This window comes from Hippocampus comes, unplaced genomic scaffold, assembly GCF_001891065.2.
Source record: "Hippocampus comes isolate QL1 unplaced genomic scaffold, H_comes_QL1_v1.1 scaffold136, whole genome shotgun sequence".
Lineage (NCBI taxonomy): Eukaryota > Metazoa > Chordata > Actinopteri > Syngnathiformes > Syngnathidae > Hippocampus > Hippocampus comes.
In genome coordinates, this window is record NW_017805840.1 from 929,128 (window position 1) to 949,115 (window position 19,988).

General features: G+C 39.2%; 1 protein-coding gene across 3 annotated transcripts; it reads right to left on the bottom strand.

Annotated features, from left to right (window-relative positions):
* Window positions 1-134: 134 nt before the first annotated feature.
* Window positions 135-19,945, bottom strand: pank1a (pantothenate kinase 1a). Of its 3 annotated transcripts, none has more exons than XM_019888117.1 (8): window positions 19,110-19,945; window positions 12,052-12,198; window positions 11,125-11,330; window positions 10,188-10,441; window positions 7,994-8,170; window positions 7,283-7,406; window positions 5,962-6,087; window positions 135-5,014 (listed from the first exon to the last, which is right to left on the bottom strand). In XM_019888117.1, the coding sequence occupies exons 1-8, from the start codon at window positions 19,372-19,374 to the stop codon at window positions 4,955-4,957; spliced, it is 1,359 nt and encodes a 452-aa protein (XP_019743676.1). In that variant the 5' UTR covers window positions 19,375-19,945; the 3' UTR covers window positions 135-4,954. The 3 variants fall into 3 exon arrangements, with proteins under 3 accessions (XP_019743676.1, XP_019743677.1, XP_019743678.1); XM_019888118.1 differs by lacking the exon at window positions 19,110-19,945 and adding an exon at window positions 18,559-18,734; XM_019888119.1 differs by lacking the exon at window positions 19,110-19,945 and adding an exon at window positions 12,327-12,456.
* Between the last annotated feature and the right edge of the window lie 43 nt (window positions 19,946-19,988).

The following is a 19,988-nucleotide window of genomic DNA, read 5'->3' on the forward strand; positions in this document are numbered from 1 at the left end:
ACAAGTTTCAAATCAAGATTAAAAAAAAGTTAGCTCACTGAAATTAATGTTGAAATAATCTAAAATCAACAACAAAAATATGTTTTTTTTCAAATGCCACTCTTTGTGAGTAATAAGCATTGAGGAGACTGATGTCATCCAGGTTCACTTTTATTCCTTTTGAGAAAAAGTCTTGTTCACATCATTACATACGCATTGCACATGGCACTTTTTTTTTTTTAGTCAAAAGCAGCAGAAATGATGAAACCAGCGACAGCTTTCACAAACATCTCAAATTGACTTTACATTTCCAAAAATAAATGCTAAAATTGAGCTGTATCGTGTAACCTATTGATATCACTGCAACAGAATTGTTTCATGAGTCATGACATTGTGATGTATAAATAAATGTATAAATACTTTTCTTCCATTATTTATATCACTTATCATGCAATTGCCATATCGTGATACCATTGGCATTTTTTTGAAAAACATTGTAATAAAACAGTTTTTGTTGATCAAATTTTGGACAGAATTTTCTTCCAATGTATTGTAGTGTCTTCAATTTTGTTGGGGGAAAAAAATGTACCATGACACCATTGGTGTCATGGCAAAATAATCACAGTCTCCTTAGTTAAGTACATATGTACATTTAATGTTACATATTTTTCATCCAATATATACATTTACAAGGTATCGTTATTCCCTCGCTATCACAATTATTAGACAATCCCTGTATCGTGATACCATTTGCTATCGTGGGAAATACATTAAGATAATAATTGTAACTTAGGTTTTCCTTTTTAAGAACAACTATATCAGGACATATTGGAGACTTTTTTCACCGCCAACATATAAATGGCCACGCCATTGCTATATTGTGATACCATTTTATACCGTAAAAATATTGAGGTATCATATTGTGAGTTTTCATGACTTTCAGAGACATTGCGACATGGTGGATGATTTTCTTTCACGATATCAATTATTCAGGATCCCAATGTCACTCGTATCACAATACAGACGATGTATGTGAAAGCTGGCCCTGTTAAAACAAGAGACAAGTTGCTGGTGTAGGATAGATCATTATTCATATTTACAAAAATCTACACACAAATACACAACCAATTAAACATGTCAAGCATTCCAGACAATCATTTTAATTCAACTTTTTCTCCCCGGTATCACGAGTTTAAAGGCTTGGACTGGTCAACGGGATGTTTGTTTGACAACCAGTGAGGATTAAAAAAAACATTAAAATCATTTTCAAGTTGTGCAAGAGGCAATGACGTCACAATAAGCGAGGTTGACTCGGATACAAGCGCTCGCCGTGAAACGTTTGTCCACCCAAACTGATGTTAAATGGTCCAACGCTTTCACACTTTCGCCATTGGCGCTCATATAAAAATCAGCAGGACAAGACGCAAAGGAGGAGGAGGTCTATATATTTGCTGTCACACTTGCATATCCAAGTGGTCATTTTTTTTTAGCATATGTCAAGGAGCTTAATAGTACATGGACCTTAAATGGATATCAAGGATTTCAAATAAATGCACAAAGTGCTTCCATGAATTAGGATGCTAACTGCATAGCAAAGTAGCTAACAGGTGAAAGTTATTTTAATAAAGGCATGGTCCCAGCACTTTTTTGTGTTAGCAATGTCGCTAACACAGAAATCATCGCATAACTTAACAATGTTCAATTGGAAAGCAAACACTGAAAAAAAACCCCAAATAATTAACATGTTAGCCCGATTATCGTAATATTAGATCACAAGAGAGTGTACCTTCAATTGCAGGGTTTTTCCTGCAAATAAAATTTGGAGGTGGCCATCTCCTCCTAATTTTGGACTCTCTCATCATGAAAACTGGCGATTCTCTGACCAGCATTGAAATAGCTGGGTTAATTTTTGACTGAAATCGAAATAGTACACATTGGAAATGCTGCTAAAATCGTGATTTCCTTGCCTACTGCCAATGAGTCGGGGTGATTTTGGACATGTTTTTCTTTTTGTAACCAAAAGAAATGTCCAACTTGGAAGAAAATAAGCAGAAGTGTTTTCGTATCTTTCAAGGCAAGTGGTGTGTTTAAAGAAATGTGTCAAAAGAAACAGCAATAGAAACACACGTAAATACATGAACAGGATCAGAATGGTACCACCTCAGTCTCAATTTGAGCCAGGAAAAACCCTGTGACCTTTACATTGTTAGCCATAAATATTCTGTAGTGTACTTGGTGTTTTTAACCACAAAATGGCCGCCCGGGTAGACATTTTGTGGTTCGGATTTACCACATGCTCGCAGTCATGACAGAACTTGTAAACCAACATGAAAAAAACAAACAATTAAATATTACTGACGAGAATAATTAAATAAAACAATCCAGTTGTATGTACAGTATCCGATGAAGGTTGTTGAGGTTTTTCAAAATTTTAGTACCACTGCGTAACATGAGGGCTGACAGCGCTGACATGGAATGAGGGAACAATCTATTCGGCAATATTCCGGCTTCGGAGGTAGTATCAGAACCGTAACAAAGGCGGGATTGTGTAAAATGGTAAGGCTGGGACGGGGTGGGAAGACTTGACACTCTCTTATCACGCATTGTTGTGTTCAAAGCAATTGTCACCGTTTGACAGCTATGGTACACACATGTCCAAGATAGTATCAGAGTCGGAACAGAGGTTTGACGGGATGGCACTGGGAAGATCTGACAGTCACTTCTCTTGCCATATTGTGTTGAAAGCAATTGTCCCCAACCGTCCGAATCAACCGTTACGGCCATGCTTCTAACCATTTTGTGAACTCAACGTGTGCAACAGGAAAAAGACACTGAAGTCAAAAACAACGTGGAGTACATGAGAGGTTAGAAACATGAAGGCCTGGACGCCTACAGACGGTGTGTGTGTGCGTGTGTGTGTGTGTGTGTGTGTGTGTGTGTGTGTGTGTGTGTGTGTGTGTAGAGGGGAGGAGGTCAGTGGGTTCGAGGCCACACTCAAAACATCACCAAGGCAACAAGCACCACAAAAACCGTGAGAAGAAAGAAAAGAGAGAAACAGTTGGTTAGTTTCTGGCTGATGGTTAACGGATGTGAAACCTTTGAGACTTTCTGCTAGCTGCAAGCTAGCTGTGAAGGGAGTGACTTAAGGTGAGAATAAACATGGCTGGATGGTAGAGTAAAGCGGGGGCGTATGGGGATCCAAGTGAACAACAAATATACACAAAAATTGTGGACTCGAAGGTTGTTTTGCACATGTATTATCTCCTCTAGTCGTGTCACCTCAGTGTGTTTTGACTCTGGTCTAACCAGATCACCCCCCTCTATCGGTCAAGAGAACTTAAACAGGAAGTGTGTTTGGCTTACAGGCTAGCGCTAACAAACAGCAACAAATTAGACAATCAAGCAAGGCCGCGGAATACCATCAAGTAGTCGAGAGCACTTTTAAGTCAGTGTGCGTCTTGGACTGCTAAACCGAAGATGCTATGCTAATGCTAACTACCAATGGTTACATCCCCATTACAAAATTTTGCGTCACATCGGATTCTTACATGACCAAAAACCATACCAGTGAGGGTAAGAACTGTAGTTTGATGGAAAAAAAATGATAGTGCCAATATTAATGCTAAAGATTCATGATAAAATGTGTTGGCAAGTGACGTTACAGAGGGATTTAACGGAAGGGTGGATGAGATGGCACAGAGAAGCATGAAAGGTGTAAGGAAGGATGCGGGATGGTTTCAAATTTAGCATTCAGCGTCAGGCCGACAAAAGAAAAAAGCAATTACTGTACTTGGACAATCTAGCAAACTTGGAATACCAACAAATAGCCGAGTGCACTTTTCAAAGTACGTATCGACGCAAAACTGATGATGTATGCTAACGCTATCAATAGTCATTGATAGCGTTGATAGCGTTAGCATAAAAACCGGTATGATGTTTATTTCTTGTGTTCAGACCTGACCAAAACGAACCACCTGGGAGGGAAAGAAACATTTGGATTAAAAAAAAACAAAAAAACGATTGTTCCGCTAATTTCAAATTCTGAAGAAAGGCGTCTGCAATATTTCAGAGGTATTCAGCTGAAGGCTAGATAACACAAAGAAGCGTGACATAAGGCATAAGGACAGTGACAGAGTAGCTTGAGATGGTCCACTTTGAGCATTTTAGCATTAAGTGTGAAGTGGATGTGGAAGGCCATGCTTAATGCTTAATTTTGGCAGGTTTCTACTTCCTGGATTTCTAGCTGGCATTAGCTTCTCGCGCGAGCTTCACTCTTAGTGGATATTGTAGGGCATGTTTTATGTTGCTTACTTTGCCAGACTTTCTACCCCATGCTGGTGTTCCCATTCTCGTTGGCTTGACGGGACTAACTGACCACCTTTTTGTGAACCAAAGATTTCGACATACTTGACATTGGTTTGGAGACAAGTCCATAAATATTGGGACATGGGCAGCTACGTCTTGACCGAAGTGACGTGATGGCAAGGAATAGCTGGGCGCAAGGCAAGGAGATGCAAGACAAACACAAGAGATGCTACCTGAAGCGTAGCTCAGAAGAAGACACAATGTTGGTCCACACTGGGAGTCACAAAGGGAAACAAAAGCAAAAGGCCATGTGCAGTGACGTTCCTATTTGACCACAAGGGGGCAACTTTTGTATTAGCTTAGCAGCATTTTGGCTAATCCCCTGTTTGAGTTCCTCTCATCTTAAAGAGATCCAACCGTTTTTTCTGGGGGCGTGATGCTACAGTAGCTCGTCAGTAAAAACTCGGGCTAGAACAAAGTCAATTAGCATAAATTAGTAATTACAATAGTACAACCTCTACACTTTGATGGCTATGTACACGAGGTCCCCCAATGGCTTTTCCCCACGCTTGCTTTCTTGTGTCTTGTAGTGATTCCTTTAGCAGCCTCTGCGGCGTTCGCAGGATTTCCAGAGTTGATGACATCACAGCATTGGAAGGAGAGAGGCCACTCAGGGGTCCTCGGTGGTCTTGAGAAGCTCCATCAATGCGCCCACGGCTCCAAAGTAACCCTAAGGGGAACCACAGAAACGTGTTTGTTCAATTTAGCAGCTATTTGTGAACAAAATGACTTTCAATTAGCTCTTCTTGGCGTATTTGAGTCCAGCTGTTCCTGATGTTTGTCAAGAAAAAGCAGAGTGAGTGACAATGTGGACCGTGATGTTAGCTTGTCGCGTTAGCCATGAGCTAATTCCATTCCCACCATTCTCATCAGACAATTTTTTTTTTGGGGGGCGGGGAGCGATTGTGATTTGAATCTTCTGAGACCAGGGAATTCCACGTGAATAAAAAAAAAAAAAAAAAAGGAGAATTAAGTGAAGAAGCAGATCACAACCTTCTTGCTAGCTTGTTCCATTGTCATATATGTTCATCGATATTCATCTCAACCAGCATTTGTGAACCAAAGAACTATGATTTGGATCAGTATCAAGCATTTGAGTCCAACAAGGAGCACTGAATGAAGGAGTAGACCACTTTATTAGCTTCTCGTGCTAACTGCTACTTATTTCCATTGAATGATACAAGTTTCATTCAAGTTTTTGTAACCAAAGGACTGATTTAAATTTTCTGTAACTGGATTCATGCACTAACCACCTCCTTTGCCATACGGTTGATATGAATCTCAACCAGCTTTGTTAAAATAAATAAATAAATAAATAGATCTTGTGTGAGGAGTGTTGCACATTGATGTCCAGCTGTTTGTGATGTTTGACAAGGAGCACTGAGAGAAGATGTACACTCCTAGATTATTTTATGGTACAAGCTGCTTGTTCTGGTACTTGCTAACTTGTTCAATTGCTACACAAGTGATAACATATGATGATAAGGCATTGTGTTTCTGAGAGTCTTATGTTGTCTTGTTTTGTTTGAAGAGTAGGCAATTGTATCTACATTGGAATGGTTTGAGTGCAGCTTGTACTTGTGTAAGAGTTAATGTTGTTGAAATGTGTCTTTTTACCTCGTGCTCTAGGAAGAGTGCTCGCAGCTGTCCTTTGGACCAGAAGTCCATGGCGTAGGCCAGCAGTTTGGTGGACACCGTGTTGATGCGCAGGAAGTTGCCAACAAACACCACGCGCTCAATTTTCTGCCATGTCAAAAACGTTTCGTCATTGCCATCAAAATTATAAAAAGTGTTATACATGAACTGTATATCAATAAAAGAATATGATATGTCTCTGTGTCATCAACCTCAAAAACAAATGTGAAAAGTCATGTCAACTCCTCGCCACATGGTGGTGCACATGAGCTAACTCGAGCAGATTGAGGATTGGGTAGAACATAGCAGAGCAAAATTACCACAAGGGAAAGAAAAAAAGGTCAGGAAAAAATAAATAAATACACTATTCATTTATTTTTTTATACATATAAAAAGGAAAAAAAATAAAAATAAAGATAAAATATCCAAATATATATAAAACATAAAATCTACAAAAACAATAAAATATATGAAAACTTAGCAATAATAGAGACAAACAAATATTTATAATCATACAAATGAATAATTTTCTGTTATTCGTGGTGGATTGGGATCGAGCTGACTCGTGAATTGCGAAAATAATTGGCGTCCATTGAAATGCATTGGGAGAAAATAAAAAAAGACAGTAAGATCTAAAAACAAATGAATAAATAAATAAAGGATAAACGATGCAGAAAATGAAAAATGTGATTATATTACTTTACTGATTTATTTCAATTATTGTTGGATTTTTCCACATTTTCTTTTTACTTTGGTTAGATTTTTCGAAATACATAACAGTGTACGTATTATTTATTGATGAATATTGGCTTTATTATTATTTATTTTCATCCATTTAAAAAATTCATCCAAGATTCATAACATTATAACTACATTTCAAAATATATTATTGTATTTTTAAAATTCAATTTTTAGATGGCAAAAAAGATGGCATTTTTGATATGACTCTCATGAGGACAAAGACTATAGAAAAGAGATGGATGAAAAATATATATTTATATCCAGTAAAGCCGACATAAATAACATTCAAAGGGGTCCTAAAAAAAAATCAATGAATGATTCCAATAATTCTATCGTATTATATATGGGTATTTAAAATAATCATCATAAAATTTCCACCCTTTTTTTATTTCATGCCAACATCTTTGCTGCGGCTCTGCGTGCCGTGATAGCCCTGTACAATGCTGCTTGATCGCCATTGCCACAAGGCAACACTGTAAAGAAGCCCACCGCACTCAGAAAGTCACAAGTCCTGCCGTTTCACTCCTTTAAAACGCATCGTCAGGACTTTTCCCGCATTTACCTCATTGACGGCGCACATGCGCGCGATGGAGCCAATGTTATTGGTGATGGTGACCAGCGTGGCTCGCGCCAGGTCCTCCTTGCTGATGGTGTCGCGCTTCTCTTTGCCCATCATGTGACCAAAACTGACAAAGAAGAACATCACATTCAGTCTGCCGGCATGCGTTGTTTTTTTTCACATGATAACAGATAACAACACAGCGACAAGAGATAAAAACGACCGACCGTGTTTTTGATCTAACTTTTGCTTCACGGCTTAACCTTTGAGCCGATCTGAATGCGAGATTAACAGGCAAAAGGTCTGACTTGAATTTGTGTTGTTTGCAACGACGACCTGAAAATATAATCTCAAATTTTATCCACAAAAAAACGGATTGCCAATTTTAACCCCTCCCCCCTCTTCGTTTACAAATAAGATCATGATTTAAAACAAGTTTACTGTCTGTCATGTTTATTGGCAATACCAAATTCATCTATTGACATACTTTTTTTTTTTGGAGGGGGGGGGCAAACTATCCACTGTTAGTTCACTGTTTTTGTGCTCATGGTAAAACAATGAAAGCATAATCTTAGTGCCATCATGTGGGAGCCACGGAGTTTGTGGCATTCCCTACTTCCTAAGCACTGAATCGAGATTTTAAAGCGCGGGACCGTTTCCCCATGTTTGCCCAAATGCATTATGGGAAAAATGGTTTTGGTTGCACTCACTCACCTGGACGCCACGGCCGAGCCCTGCAAGCCGAAGCGCTCGTAGTCGCCGCCGTAGATGTCCTTGACCAGCTTGTCCACGTTGGTGGAGTCGCCCTTGCTCGCCATCTCCAGAGCTTCCTCAAACGTCTCGCAGCCCGTCAGTAGGCAGCAAAGGCCGAGGAATGTACCACCTCCCAGACTAAGGAGGAGAAAGAACACTTGATATGAATAAATGAGATTTACAATGATCAAAATAATTGTCAGTTATAGCATTCGTTCAGCCAATATTATTAAAATGCGGTGGACGCCTCTATATTCGCAGTTCGGCATTCATGAATTCACCAATGCTATGGAGCTTGACTGACCTAATCGCCACTCATTTGCATTTTAAAAAAAAAAAATTGTTTTTATTTTTTTAACGTTATTTGCACTGTCCCAATGAAATATATAAATAAGTAAATAAATAAAGGAATAATAAATAATTTATTCATGGGTTTTGGCGGTCAAGCTGGGTTCCCATCGCCCTGCAAGTAGAGGGTGCCAACTGTGTTTTTTTTTCTTTGTTCGGATTTTTAGATGCACTTTTTGGTGTTATTCATGACTACAATCTCAGATAGATTTAAAAAATTGGAACAATCATATCAAGTCTACTACCCAAAAAAGAAAATTTGAAATAAAAACATCACAATTTAATAAGAAAAATTGTAGGATATATCGTATCCAGCTCCTATTTGTCTCTTAAATGCAATGTTTTTATTTCACTGTTTAATAAAATGTAATTTATTGTATTATAATATTATACATTTGTATTTAATTATATACAATAATTCAGATTAGATTTTTCGTTATTTTTGAATTTAATTATTATATATTAGAAATCATATGTCGAATGAGCTTTTACATACTGATAAAACATTTCCATCAAAACAAACAAACAAAAAAATCCGAAACAGTATTACAATCCGATGAAGTGCAATAATCTGGAAAGGCAGGGGAAAAAAAAGGCAATGTAAATAGCTCCAAATCGACATTTAAATTAATTCAAATCAACTCGACTTCACCTCAGGGAACACAACAAATGACTCAGTGTGTGTTTTTTTTTTTTTTTTGTGTTCGCAGGAACTTGTCTAGCCAAGATATTATAACAATTAACTCAATTACACTTGTAAATATTAACAAAAAAAAAAATTACCGGAAATGGGATGACAGAGGCAGTTATTAACAACTGTAAGTAAGGTGGGAAAACTTCCCATGTGTCATAAAAATACTTCTCTAATCTTACCGTATCTGTTGCGTAATGCAGGGAGATATTACATACTGTAAAGATGAGCGGTGTAAATATGTTAACTATGTTCACCTTTAGCACGTTTTCTAGGTGACAAAGCAGCTTTATCAGTCATTTATTTGACACTGAGGGGAAACGTTATCGTTTTTAATCTCAAAAGCCGTTTTTAGGTGTTCTTACCACAGGATCATTAGCATACAATACAAAATACATCAATACTGGACGATAACTATTACTATAATTGTAAAGAATACATGAGAGACTAAACACATACAAAAATACAATCCAAAATATCGAGTCAAACTAAACTATTTTTTTAAATTATTTTTGGTATGAAAGCATATGGTGTGTAAAATTTAATGTTAAAAAGTAGCAATAATTGGGTGAAAATCCTCTTGATTCATTTGTATTCTTTTAATTTTTTTTAATAATAATAATTGTTTTTTTATTAATTTACATTTATTTTTAGGATGTATATTGCACAAGATATCAAGTAAATAAATACTTTAAATTAATAATGCAACCGAAAGAAAAAATATCAAGTTTTGAATTGGACTGGACTCACTCCCACTTACCCATTTTTAATATACTTATATTTTATATTTATTTATATACTTTTTGTTCTTCTACTTTCTCCCTTTCATAATGTTGCTCCTTTAAATTGGGAATTTCTCCATTGTGAGACAAATAAAGGTTTTCTTATCTTATCTTCTTATTTTGTTGACTCCATAGGATTTTTCTGAACATGTTTTAAAAAGCGAACCAAAAAAATGCATAGTAAAAAAAAGAGAATTTCACCAAAACCAGGCAAAGGGTACTATATTATTTAATTGCTAAAAAGTGTATTTCACCATAATTGTAAGCCAGTGAAATACAACGTGCACTTCAATCATCAACATTGAGATTCAATACAGCGATCAAAGGCACTGACCTGGTCCCGGTGACGCGCTTGTAGTCGTCCTCAGAGTAGACGGCCAGGATGGAGACGCCGGAGCCGATGTTAACCAGCAGCATCGGGAAAGGGTTGTCCAGCGTGCACTGCTGCTTGACGCAGCTCTGCGTGTCCGAGGGGTTGTGGAAGTAGTAGCACTCAGGGTGGCCGTTGAAGCCGACCCGGTCCATGAACAGCACCCCACGGATCAGGCAGTCCAGCTCGTCCAGCTTCAGTAACTCAAGGTTGGCCAACTGGACAAGAACGCAGGACAGCATTAGGATTGCGGATGATGGCGTTCACTGCACTTTTATTGAGTTTCTCAGGCAAAAAAACATGTCTGTTTCTGCGGTGATAAAAAAGTTACCACTGGCCTCTAACAAAACGAAACATAAAACAAAGACAATTATACATTGTATAGCTAACCACACAACAACGTTGTCTGGCGAATGTCTGCTAGCTTAATGCTAACACACAATCCAAAATGCAACAGAAAGGCTAAAAAAATAGCATCAATGTCATAGTGCTATAACTAAGGCACAACCTATTACCTATTAATTTAATAAACCGATTTTTTTTTTGCCATTTTTTTCACATAAACAATGAACTCATTATCACTTTCAACAAAGATGAAACATTCCCGCCAAAAGACATTAAAAGTGCAGATAACCAAACAAAAAAGCTTTTGTCTTGTGAATGTTTCCTGGCTTAATGCTAACACACAAAACAAAACATAAAAGAAAGGCGAACAAAAATAGCATCATTGTCTTAGTGTTTTTTTTCTTTTTATAATCTTTTATTAATAATAATTTTTCATGGAAAAGAAATATTGAATATTTATGATGGGTTTTGACACCCCCCCCCCCCGCCAATGCACCATGAATAGCGGTGTTCCACTGCACTAAAGGATGTAGCGTGTCTGTGGAGTAAAACTCACGGCGCGGAAATCGTCCTCGAACTTGTAAGCACCGCCGCCGGTGGCACAGAGCGTGGTGTGCAGACTGGAAAAGTTCTTCTCGCGGCCCATGTGGATGAAGCGCGGCATGGCCTGCGTGGGGAAGCGGATGAAGTGCAGGTTGCCCGTGCGGCCGCACATGGTCAGGTTGCGCAACTCCAGGTGGACGTCGCGCACGCCCGTCTTGCCTAGCAGGGAGGACGTCGTCTTACATGACCACCCACAATCACGCGTACAGTCAACCTTTGCCCATTTGCAAATTTTTTTTGTGGGGAGCATAATTAAAAGCATTCACTCCAAAGCCACACCGCGTGGTACATTTTTAAGCAATAATTTTTCTAATCTATTTCTACACTGCTAATTGGCTTTTATTTTGTAAACTCTGTTTTGATGTGTTTCTTCTACATGTGTGTTAAAGCAGCGGTTGTTTCGGAAGGTTTAAAATATACTCCGCCTTAAAATTTGCGCTAATTTCTGTTACCCTGTCATGGCACTTCACATCATGTGTTAGCATTAAGCTAGCAGATTCCTGTGAGATGAAATTAGATGTCTTGGTTGACGAGTTTGGCTTTGAATTTATAATGCTTAGTTGAATTTTGGCAGTTTTACAGCAAACTTCAGAGGGGAATGACAAACAATCTGGAAGCGAGCACACCTCGCATTGTTTGTAGAACTGCGAGTCTTTTTTTTTCTTCCTTCCCGCAAATTGTCTCTTCTTAGCGAGAGAGCAAAAACAGATGCTAATGAATGTGTTTTAATGAAAGTAAGTCTTTCAAGCAGACTGTGGGGGAGGTAAAACAATTAAAAAATATATTTTTAGACTCTGAATACTTCCTAACTCTTGCATACGGCGAGGGTTGACTGCACAGTATAGGTAGTGTGTGGATTTTTGTTTGTTTTGTTTTTTACCATAGGCCACGTTTGAGGTAAGATATCGGCGGATGGATTTGAGGTTCTCCACCTCCTCCTGCTCTTCTTCCGCCGTGATGTCCACTGGCTCGAAATAGACCAGCTTGACTAGCGTGCCGCCGATGTCCATCCCGAACCATGGGAACGCTATTGGGAGACAGGGGAGGATGTGTCATTTCTTTTTAGCTCCGCCAACAACAAAAGGCTATCATATAACAACAGGTTATCGCATGACACGGGCGGTTTCGGTGGGTTAAAAAAAAAAAAAGTGCAACCTGCTTGTCGGGTTGGCGAGAACTTCAGAGTCCTGTGCGAGTTGCCGTGGAAACAGCCACCCTCCCAAAATAGCCGTCAATCGTCCCTTTTTATTGTCATTTTCACACTACCTGTTGTCTTGGTGCCAATATCCGCTAATCCCAATTTGATGACCGTTGTTGACAAATGACAATTTTTAAAACCAAAGTTACATGTTGAAAATTATCATTTTATTCGAATAAAATGGTAATTAAAAAAAACAAAACTTCTAACTTCATTTTTATTAGATTATTGCTTTTCCCCCATAATGAGGACAACTTTACCATCACAAAAAAGGGCTTAGAAAAACATTTTTATCTATTATTAGGACTCTATTCTCACAAAATTATTTGTGTAACATCACAAATTTCTTCTCATAAAATTCTAACTTTATTCACCGAAGATTGAGACTTTTTTTTTGGTAAAATTTTGGACTCTTTTTACGTCTTATAAAATATTCCAATTTAAAATAAGACGTGATTCTCATAATATTCTGACTTTTTTCCACATAATATGAAGATGTTATTGTCACTAATTTATGATGTTTTCCCCTCATAATATTCTGCCTTTATTCTTATAAAAGGGTTGGCGAGAACTTCAGAGTCCTGTGCGAGTTGCCGTGGAAACAGCCACCCTCCCAAAATAGCCATCAATCATCCCTTTTTATTGTCATTTTCACACTTTCTATTGTCTTGGTGCCAATATCCACTAATCCCAATTTGATGACCGTTGTTGACAAATGACAATTTTTAAGACCAAAGTTACATGTTGAAAATGATCATTTTATTCTAATAAAATGGTAATTAAAAAAAAAACAACTTCTAACTTCATTTTTACTAGATTATTGCTTTTACCCCATAATGAGGACAACTTTACCATCACAAAAAAAGGGCTTAGAAAAACATTTTTATCTATTATTAGGACTCTATTCTCACAAAATTATTTGTGTAACATCACAAATTTCTTCTCATAAAATTCTAACTTTATTCTCCGAAGATTGAGACTTTTTTTCTTGGTAAAATTTTGGACTCTTTTTACGTCTTATAAAATATTCCCATTTAAAATAAGACGTGATTCTCATAAGATTCTTTTTTTCCACATAAAATGAAGATGTTATTGTCACTAATTTAGAATGTTTTCCCCTCATAATATTCTGCCTTTATTCTTATAAAATTATTTACTTTTTTCTCATAATATTCAAAGCTAATTCTCCCAAGATTTCATTTTTTTCCTCATAAAACTACGGCTTCGGTCTCATAAAATTCATAAAATATTACAACTTTATGATTAAAGTTAAAATATTATGTACTTAAAATAATATAAAATAATATACTTAAAATATTATACTTTATTATTATATCTGTAATGCTGTAATACAGCGAGAATAAAGGCACAATACTTTTAGAAATAAAAAAAAAAATTCAGAGGGGGGGGAAAAGAAATCCTCATCGCAGGAACCACAGAGTGTATGTTCTCACTTTCATATACAATATTGACAAAATATGTCCTAAGATTCCTCCATGGGCACGCGGCTCCTTTTCGAAGCAGCACGAGCGTGTCGATCAGACGCGACGAGCGCCGGGAGACGCCGCGCTCGGAACAGACATGACGAAAGCTGACTGGCGCGGGAGGGTTTACTAAAGGTCGAGTGGAGCCTGTCGTTTCTGTGGCGTGAATCCGTGTTGTGATGACATTTCCACCAATGAGAGGGCTTCCTCAAGAACAATGCAAAGCTTGTAGGCCGAACGTACATGGTTACTTCAACATTGCAGTACTGCAATAAACCACAGCCTAAGCCACGTGCAGGTTAAAAAAAAAAAAGCATTTTCTCTTTTATATATATAGAGAGAGTAGATATAGTAGATATGCAATATCCAGAGCAGTGGTGACCAAGTCCGGTCCTCCAGAGCCCCTCTTTAGCCCTTTTTAGATGTGTCCCTCCACCCAGCAGGCCCGATTCAAACCATCACCCCATCGACAAGCTATGCAGAAGCCCGATACGGATCCAGATCATGAGAGACTTATCGACCTGATTTATGTCAGCATTGCGCCAATGGAATCTTTTTGAGGTGCTAATAGGAAAAAGTTTCCGGAAAATCCCTTTCCACGTCATCACAACAGCCCCGGGCAGAGCAATCACGAGAGTTTCCTTCCATCACGTCGCACCTGCTGCTCGTGACGCAGCCAATGAATGAAAAGTGTCCCGTTTCCGAACCTGGCGGGGTCGCCTCGACTCTTGTTCCGCTACCCTCTCACCTACTGACCTCATCTAAGGTCCGTAAACATGAGCTCCCCCTCCCGAAAAACACAACAGCAAACAACACTGACGAAAGTTATCCCATCCATATCAGAAGCACTTTTCTGTCTGCGCTCGCAACGGGCAACAGTTTCCTCAAAGCGTATTCGGACCATCCCGAACAGAAAACTCAACACCACAGTTGACCTTCGAATAGCGAGAATGCACAAATAATTGTTGTGCCCCTAAAAGTGATTTTAATTTGCTAGATTTGTAATTTAAACCACATGCCACAAACTATGATTCCCAAACCTTTTTGTTCAGGGGATCAATTATTATTATATTGTTATTATTTTGATGACAGAATAAAGTGATAGAATCTTATGACTACAGAGTCATTATTTGAGAGGAAAAAAAAAGTTAGCCCCCAAAATTCATTATCTTATCTAAAATATCAGAATTTTATGAGAATAAAGTCGTAACCATTTCGGGGACAGCGGTTACTACAGTGGACAGTTTATCATGTTATCAGGTTACAGGGTGCATGATAAGATTAATCTTAAAACCATATTGTCACAATTTTGTAATAAAAAAAAAAAACAATGAAGTTTTCAATTAGGAGAATAAAAGGTTCATCTCACAAGAAACAAGCTACACGGCGAATAGAAAATACAATGACTGAAAAACATTTGAGTTAGATGTGTTCCTTTGTTGCTTGTTCCTTTTTTTTTTGTTCCAATCATTTAATCTGTAATACATATATTTTTTTATTCTTTAGTTTCAAATCCCACACACTGTTCCTGTCTTATCGGTCACTTAATCGAGTAACAACCGCACAACACAACTTGTTTCTGGACAGACAAAAACTGATTTGTCCTGCTTATCACCTACATGCATACGCACACGCAGATGTTTTGTCATAGAGCCAAGGGTCATCATGACAAGGGGGAAGATTTGGGAGTGGGTGGCGCGTCGCTCTATGTAGATTAAAAGACTCTGTGTATGTGTGTGTGTGTGTGTGTGTGTGTGTGTGTGTGTGTGTGTGTGTGTGTGTGTGTGTGTGTGTGTGTGTGTGTGTGTGTGTGTGTGTGTGTGTGTGAGTGTGTGTGTTAATAGCTGACCAATCTATTATATCTTACCGATCAGCCTCTAAGCATGACTCGGCTTTTTCTCTTTACTTTCCAATGAGCGAACCTTAAAGCTCATCTTTGACTCGAGTCATGCGCGTGTGTGATAAGAAGACAAAAAGGCTCGATTCAAAGTGACGCACGGGAAGTTTTGAGTATCCGTCCCGTTTAGATTCAAGGCTCGTCGACATTCAACTTTATGAATCCATTGAAACTTGTTTTTAACTGTTGGAACAGATGCGCCTTCTTCCAGAACGAGGCGAAATTATTCATCAACTTTCTGAGTGTTCCCGCCGTGACTGGAGGGTGAAGCGGGCGCTCGGCAAATAAAACCCAACTCAACTCAAAAATTTGCAATGACTGGATAGTTTTCAATGACAAACAGGAGCTCCGTATTTAATTACAGGCATTGTTGTACGACAAGTCGAGTGAGTCAGGCTTCTTCTGAGTGTGTTTTATTTGAGTGGGGTGGGGGGGTTCTTGATTTCATATTGGTGACAAAGTACAAGGTTCTATTTCACTCATAAAACAGCACAGTGGAACAATAGAGTTGGTGTCAAGTATTTACTGGATTGGCAAATTTGGTTGTGCGCCATTCCAATTCAAACCAATTTAACCCTTTCATGCATCGATAATCTCAACCTGTAACCCAGGAGTGTCAAATTCATTTGCGGCGAGGGCCACATTTTAGTTACCGTTTCACTTGGAGAGTCGTTATGACTGAAACCATATCAAGAAGTCAGGAATAACTGTTGATTCAACTATTGTTGAAGTTACTTTCATGAGGGGTTTGGCAACAAGAAAATGCTTCGAATATATCTCTTATTTATGCTATAAATAAGAGATATATTCTAAGAATTAAAAATTTTGGTCGACATTTTAGAAAGAATCATGGAAGTGAACGTGTTTGAGCTGGTTCCGTGGGGCCACATAAAATGATGGGGCGGGCCAGGTCTGGCCCCCGGGCCTTGAGTTTGAGACCTTGCTGTAACCTGATAACATGATCAACTTAAAGAGTGTTAATGTTCGGTGTGCCGCCAAGTAAAGTGTTTGCTGGTTTTCATTTTATTGCCGTTGGCCTGCACCATGTTTAGTACAGTGAAGTGTGGAGCAAGACACAAATGTGAGGTTAAATTTTTTTTTTTTTTTTAAAAAACACACGCTTGAGGGGACAAAACATTCCTGCCGAAATGCTCTCAGTGGCATTTGGCAGGATGGCTGAGTGGCTTTCCTCCAAAGACAACATAGCCATAAAAAAAGAGGTGGTGTGCAAGCGGCACCCCCCCCCCCCCCGTAACCACGATTACGTAAGGGGGGGGGGCGGTTCTTTAATACATCGGTTTGCCGGCCGGACACAGCTTGCTATTTTAATGCACGTTCATCGCTAATCTTGTCAAAGTCATCATTTATCATCAGGAAATCTACTGTGTGTACAATGGGAAGGTTTTGGTCTTCTGTGTACTTCTGCAGCGACAGAACGTCACTCACGCTTCAGTAAAACTATTTTTTTCATGATTTTCCTGTACCAGTAGTTGTAAAATGTTTAGCGGATATATCCATAAAATAAAATCCTCAAATCACCCCCCTGCCCCAAAAAAATTATTATGTAATCGCTAAACCCCAAGCTGTTGTGTATGTTTTAATGCATTTTTTAAAAATATAGTTTTAAAGTAAAAATTGACCAATTGCTAATTTCTCAAAATAACAACTTAAAGAAATTTAGAAAATGATCTGGTATATATGAATTACTTTTTAAAACATATCGCTTTTTTTAAAGGCGTAGTTGGCTACATAAATTTGGGTTGATATGGACGCCAAAACTCTCACCATCAATATATTAAAGCTGCATGATTTCCCCCAGCCAATCAGAAAAGAACGATTGATAACATAATGTACAAAATGTAAAGTCATATTATACAGGTATATCCTGTAATGCCAATCCTGTAATAATTACGACAAAAAATAAAAAACCTGTGTTTTGTATGCTTCATTTTTGGAATAATTCAATGACGACCATCATTATTTCACTAATATTATTGTTACACATGCTCAGAGCTAAAATTTCAAAATGATTAGCTTGGCAAGTGCCAAGCTTGACGTGAATCTCCAAACATCAAACAGGTGAGGTGACAGCATGCTCACAGTTCTGCGGTTCGATGTCATACCCAAAAAACTTGAATCATACAAGAGCAGATAAAACAAATTGTGTGTATGTGGTTCGTAACCTTAAAATATATACAAATAAAAATATATACATATATTTTCAGCTTTCCAGATACACCTCGTACGAGAAGAGAGTATTTGTTGAGGCAAAAGTTGCATTTTAGGAAAGATCGAATCATTAAAGAACAAGGCACATGTAAATACTTGTGCAAATGATCCGAATGGTACCACCTCTGCCTCGGGTCGAGCCAGGAAGAACCCTGCTCAAGTATCGAGTCACTTTCAGAACGAATAAAGTGGTGATGAGGAGCAATCTACCTGTTCAGAACAATGATCATTTATCAAGAACCAAGTGACCGCAGTTCCCTTGACAGTGGAAACACAAAAACGATGTGCACACCCAGTCGACCCCACTTCCCCGCCCCCTTTAAGTTAGGAATGTTGACAGTCTACACTTATCACCAAGCCCCTGAACGTGCCAGCTACACAATAAAATCTGGTTTTGTCACAACAACAAGCCCTCCTCTGTTCATCTCAACAATGTGCAAAGAGGCAGCATACCGGAGAGACTCTAACCCCTGTCAAGTTATCATTGCTTTAAAAGTGGGTTAAACATTAAGAAGTTGAGGAATACCAAGTGCAGACGCATTACAAATGTGGCTAAATATTTCAAATTAAAAGACTTACCAGGTTTCTTTTGATTTCTCAGCTTCATGGTGACGCAAAATATCAGTGCATCAATTTAAAAACGGTCAGGGAAGTGTAGCAAAACTGCAAAACATCTAAGTCTGAAGCCAACTCTGGCACTTTTCAATATTCTGCACTAATAAAAGCCTCACAAAGTTTTGAACAGGGTGATTTTTCACTCATATTGCTCTGGAACGCTGGGTAAATAAGAGGGCGTGGCCAAGTCCCATTCACACGCTGGCCTGGAGACAAGAGACGAGCGCTGATTGGCCTACCTCAGCCAAGCCCACTTATCAGGAGCTTTTCCACCGCCGGGTGTCGACCAATCAGAAGGCGACCAACACAGCAAACGTATATAAAAGGCGAGAAAGCCACACCGATTCACTACAAACCATCAGGATGAGAGTATGAGGCAAGCAAAACCATGAATATTTTACAACAACACGCTTATTCAGTCTTTAGTTACTTTAGCTAAAATGAATGTCAAAATGCTGCGGCGTTGTTGGATAAAATTCCTAAATATTCCCTCCTAAAGTGTGGCCCTCACTTACGTGGTCTGTGCCGCCTCGTAGACTCGGTCCTCCTCCGTAGCCTGCTCTTCTTTGCCGGCGAGCCGTTGCATTCCACATTGTCCCCTCGGTGCATGTGGCGAGTGTTGGTCTCGTACTGGTTGCCGCCGCTGCTGCTGGCCGAAGCGAGCGCGCCCACGCACCCGTTGATGTGCCCGTTGTAGCTCCTCTGACTCGGGCTTTTGTTGACGCGGAAGAGTCCCGATGTCGTCCCCTTTTTGTCCACCATTGACTTTGCTTTATCCATAGCAGCAGCTAGGGCTACCCTACCTTAGCTTCGACAATGGGAAGCGAGCCGCCAGATACAGTACTGGGTAGGAATGGGTCTAGTCTCGCTGTAACATCTACGGGTGCCGGGAAGCTAGCAGCAAAAGCTAAAGTAGCCTAGCTTTGGTTTAGCAACTCTGGGGCGAAACTAACACGAGAGCTAATTAGCGTTAGCCAGTGCACGGTAGCTCCGAACTAACAACCGCGCCGTCCTCGCAAATGAGCCGAACCGAACCCCCTCGTGGCGGGTCGAACGTATTTTATCGCGAGTGCAATCTTTTGAAGATAAACCCACTGGCGACACTGACTGTTGCTAAACCAAGCCAGCAGTCGCTTCGAGGTCACTCGCGGTCATTTCCCTACATTAGTAGACGACGAGAACCGACCGACCTCCGCGTCGTCTTCGACGTCACCCAGCGAGTCCGCGAAAAACCCGTTCACCTCCTTGGACCGTTTTTTAATTCCAAAACATACACACGAGTCAACTCTGGCTCATCCGATCCACTTTTTCAACGGAGGCGAATTTGCTCACGCAAGCCAGCAGGCAGACAGGCCGGCATGGAGTGTGCAGCTGCGGCGGGCTTTATTTTTATA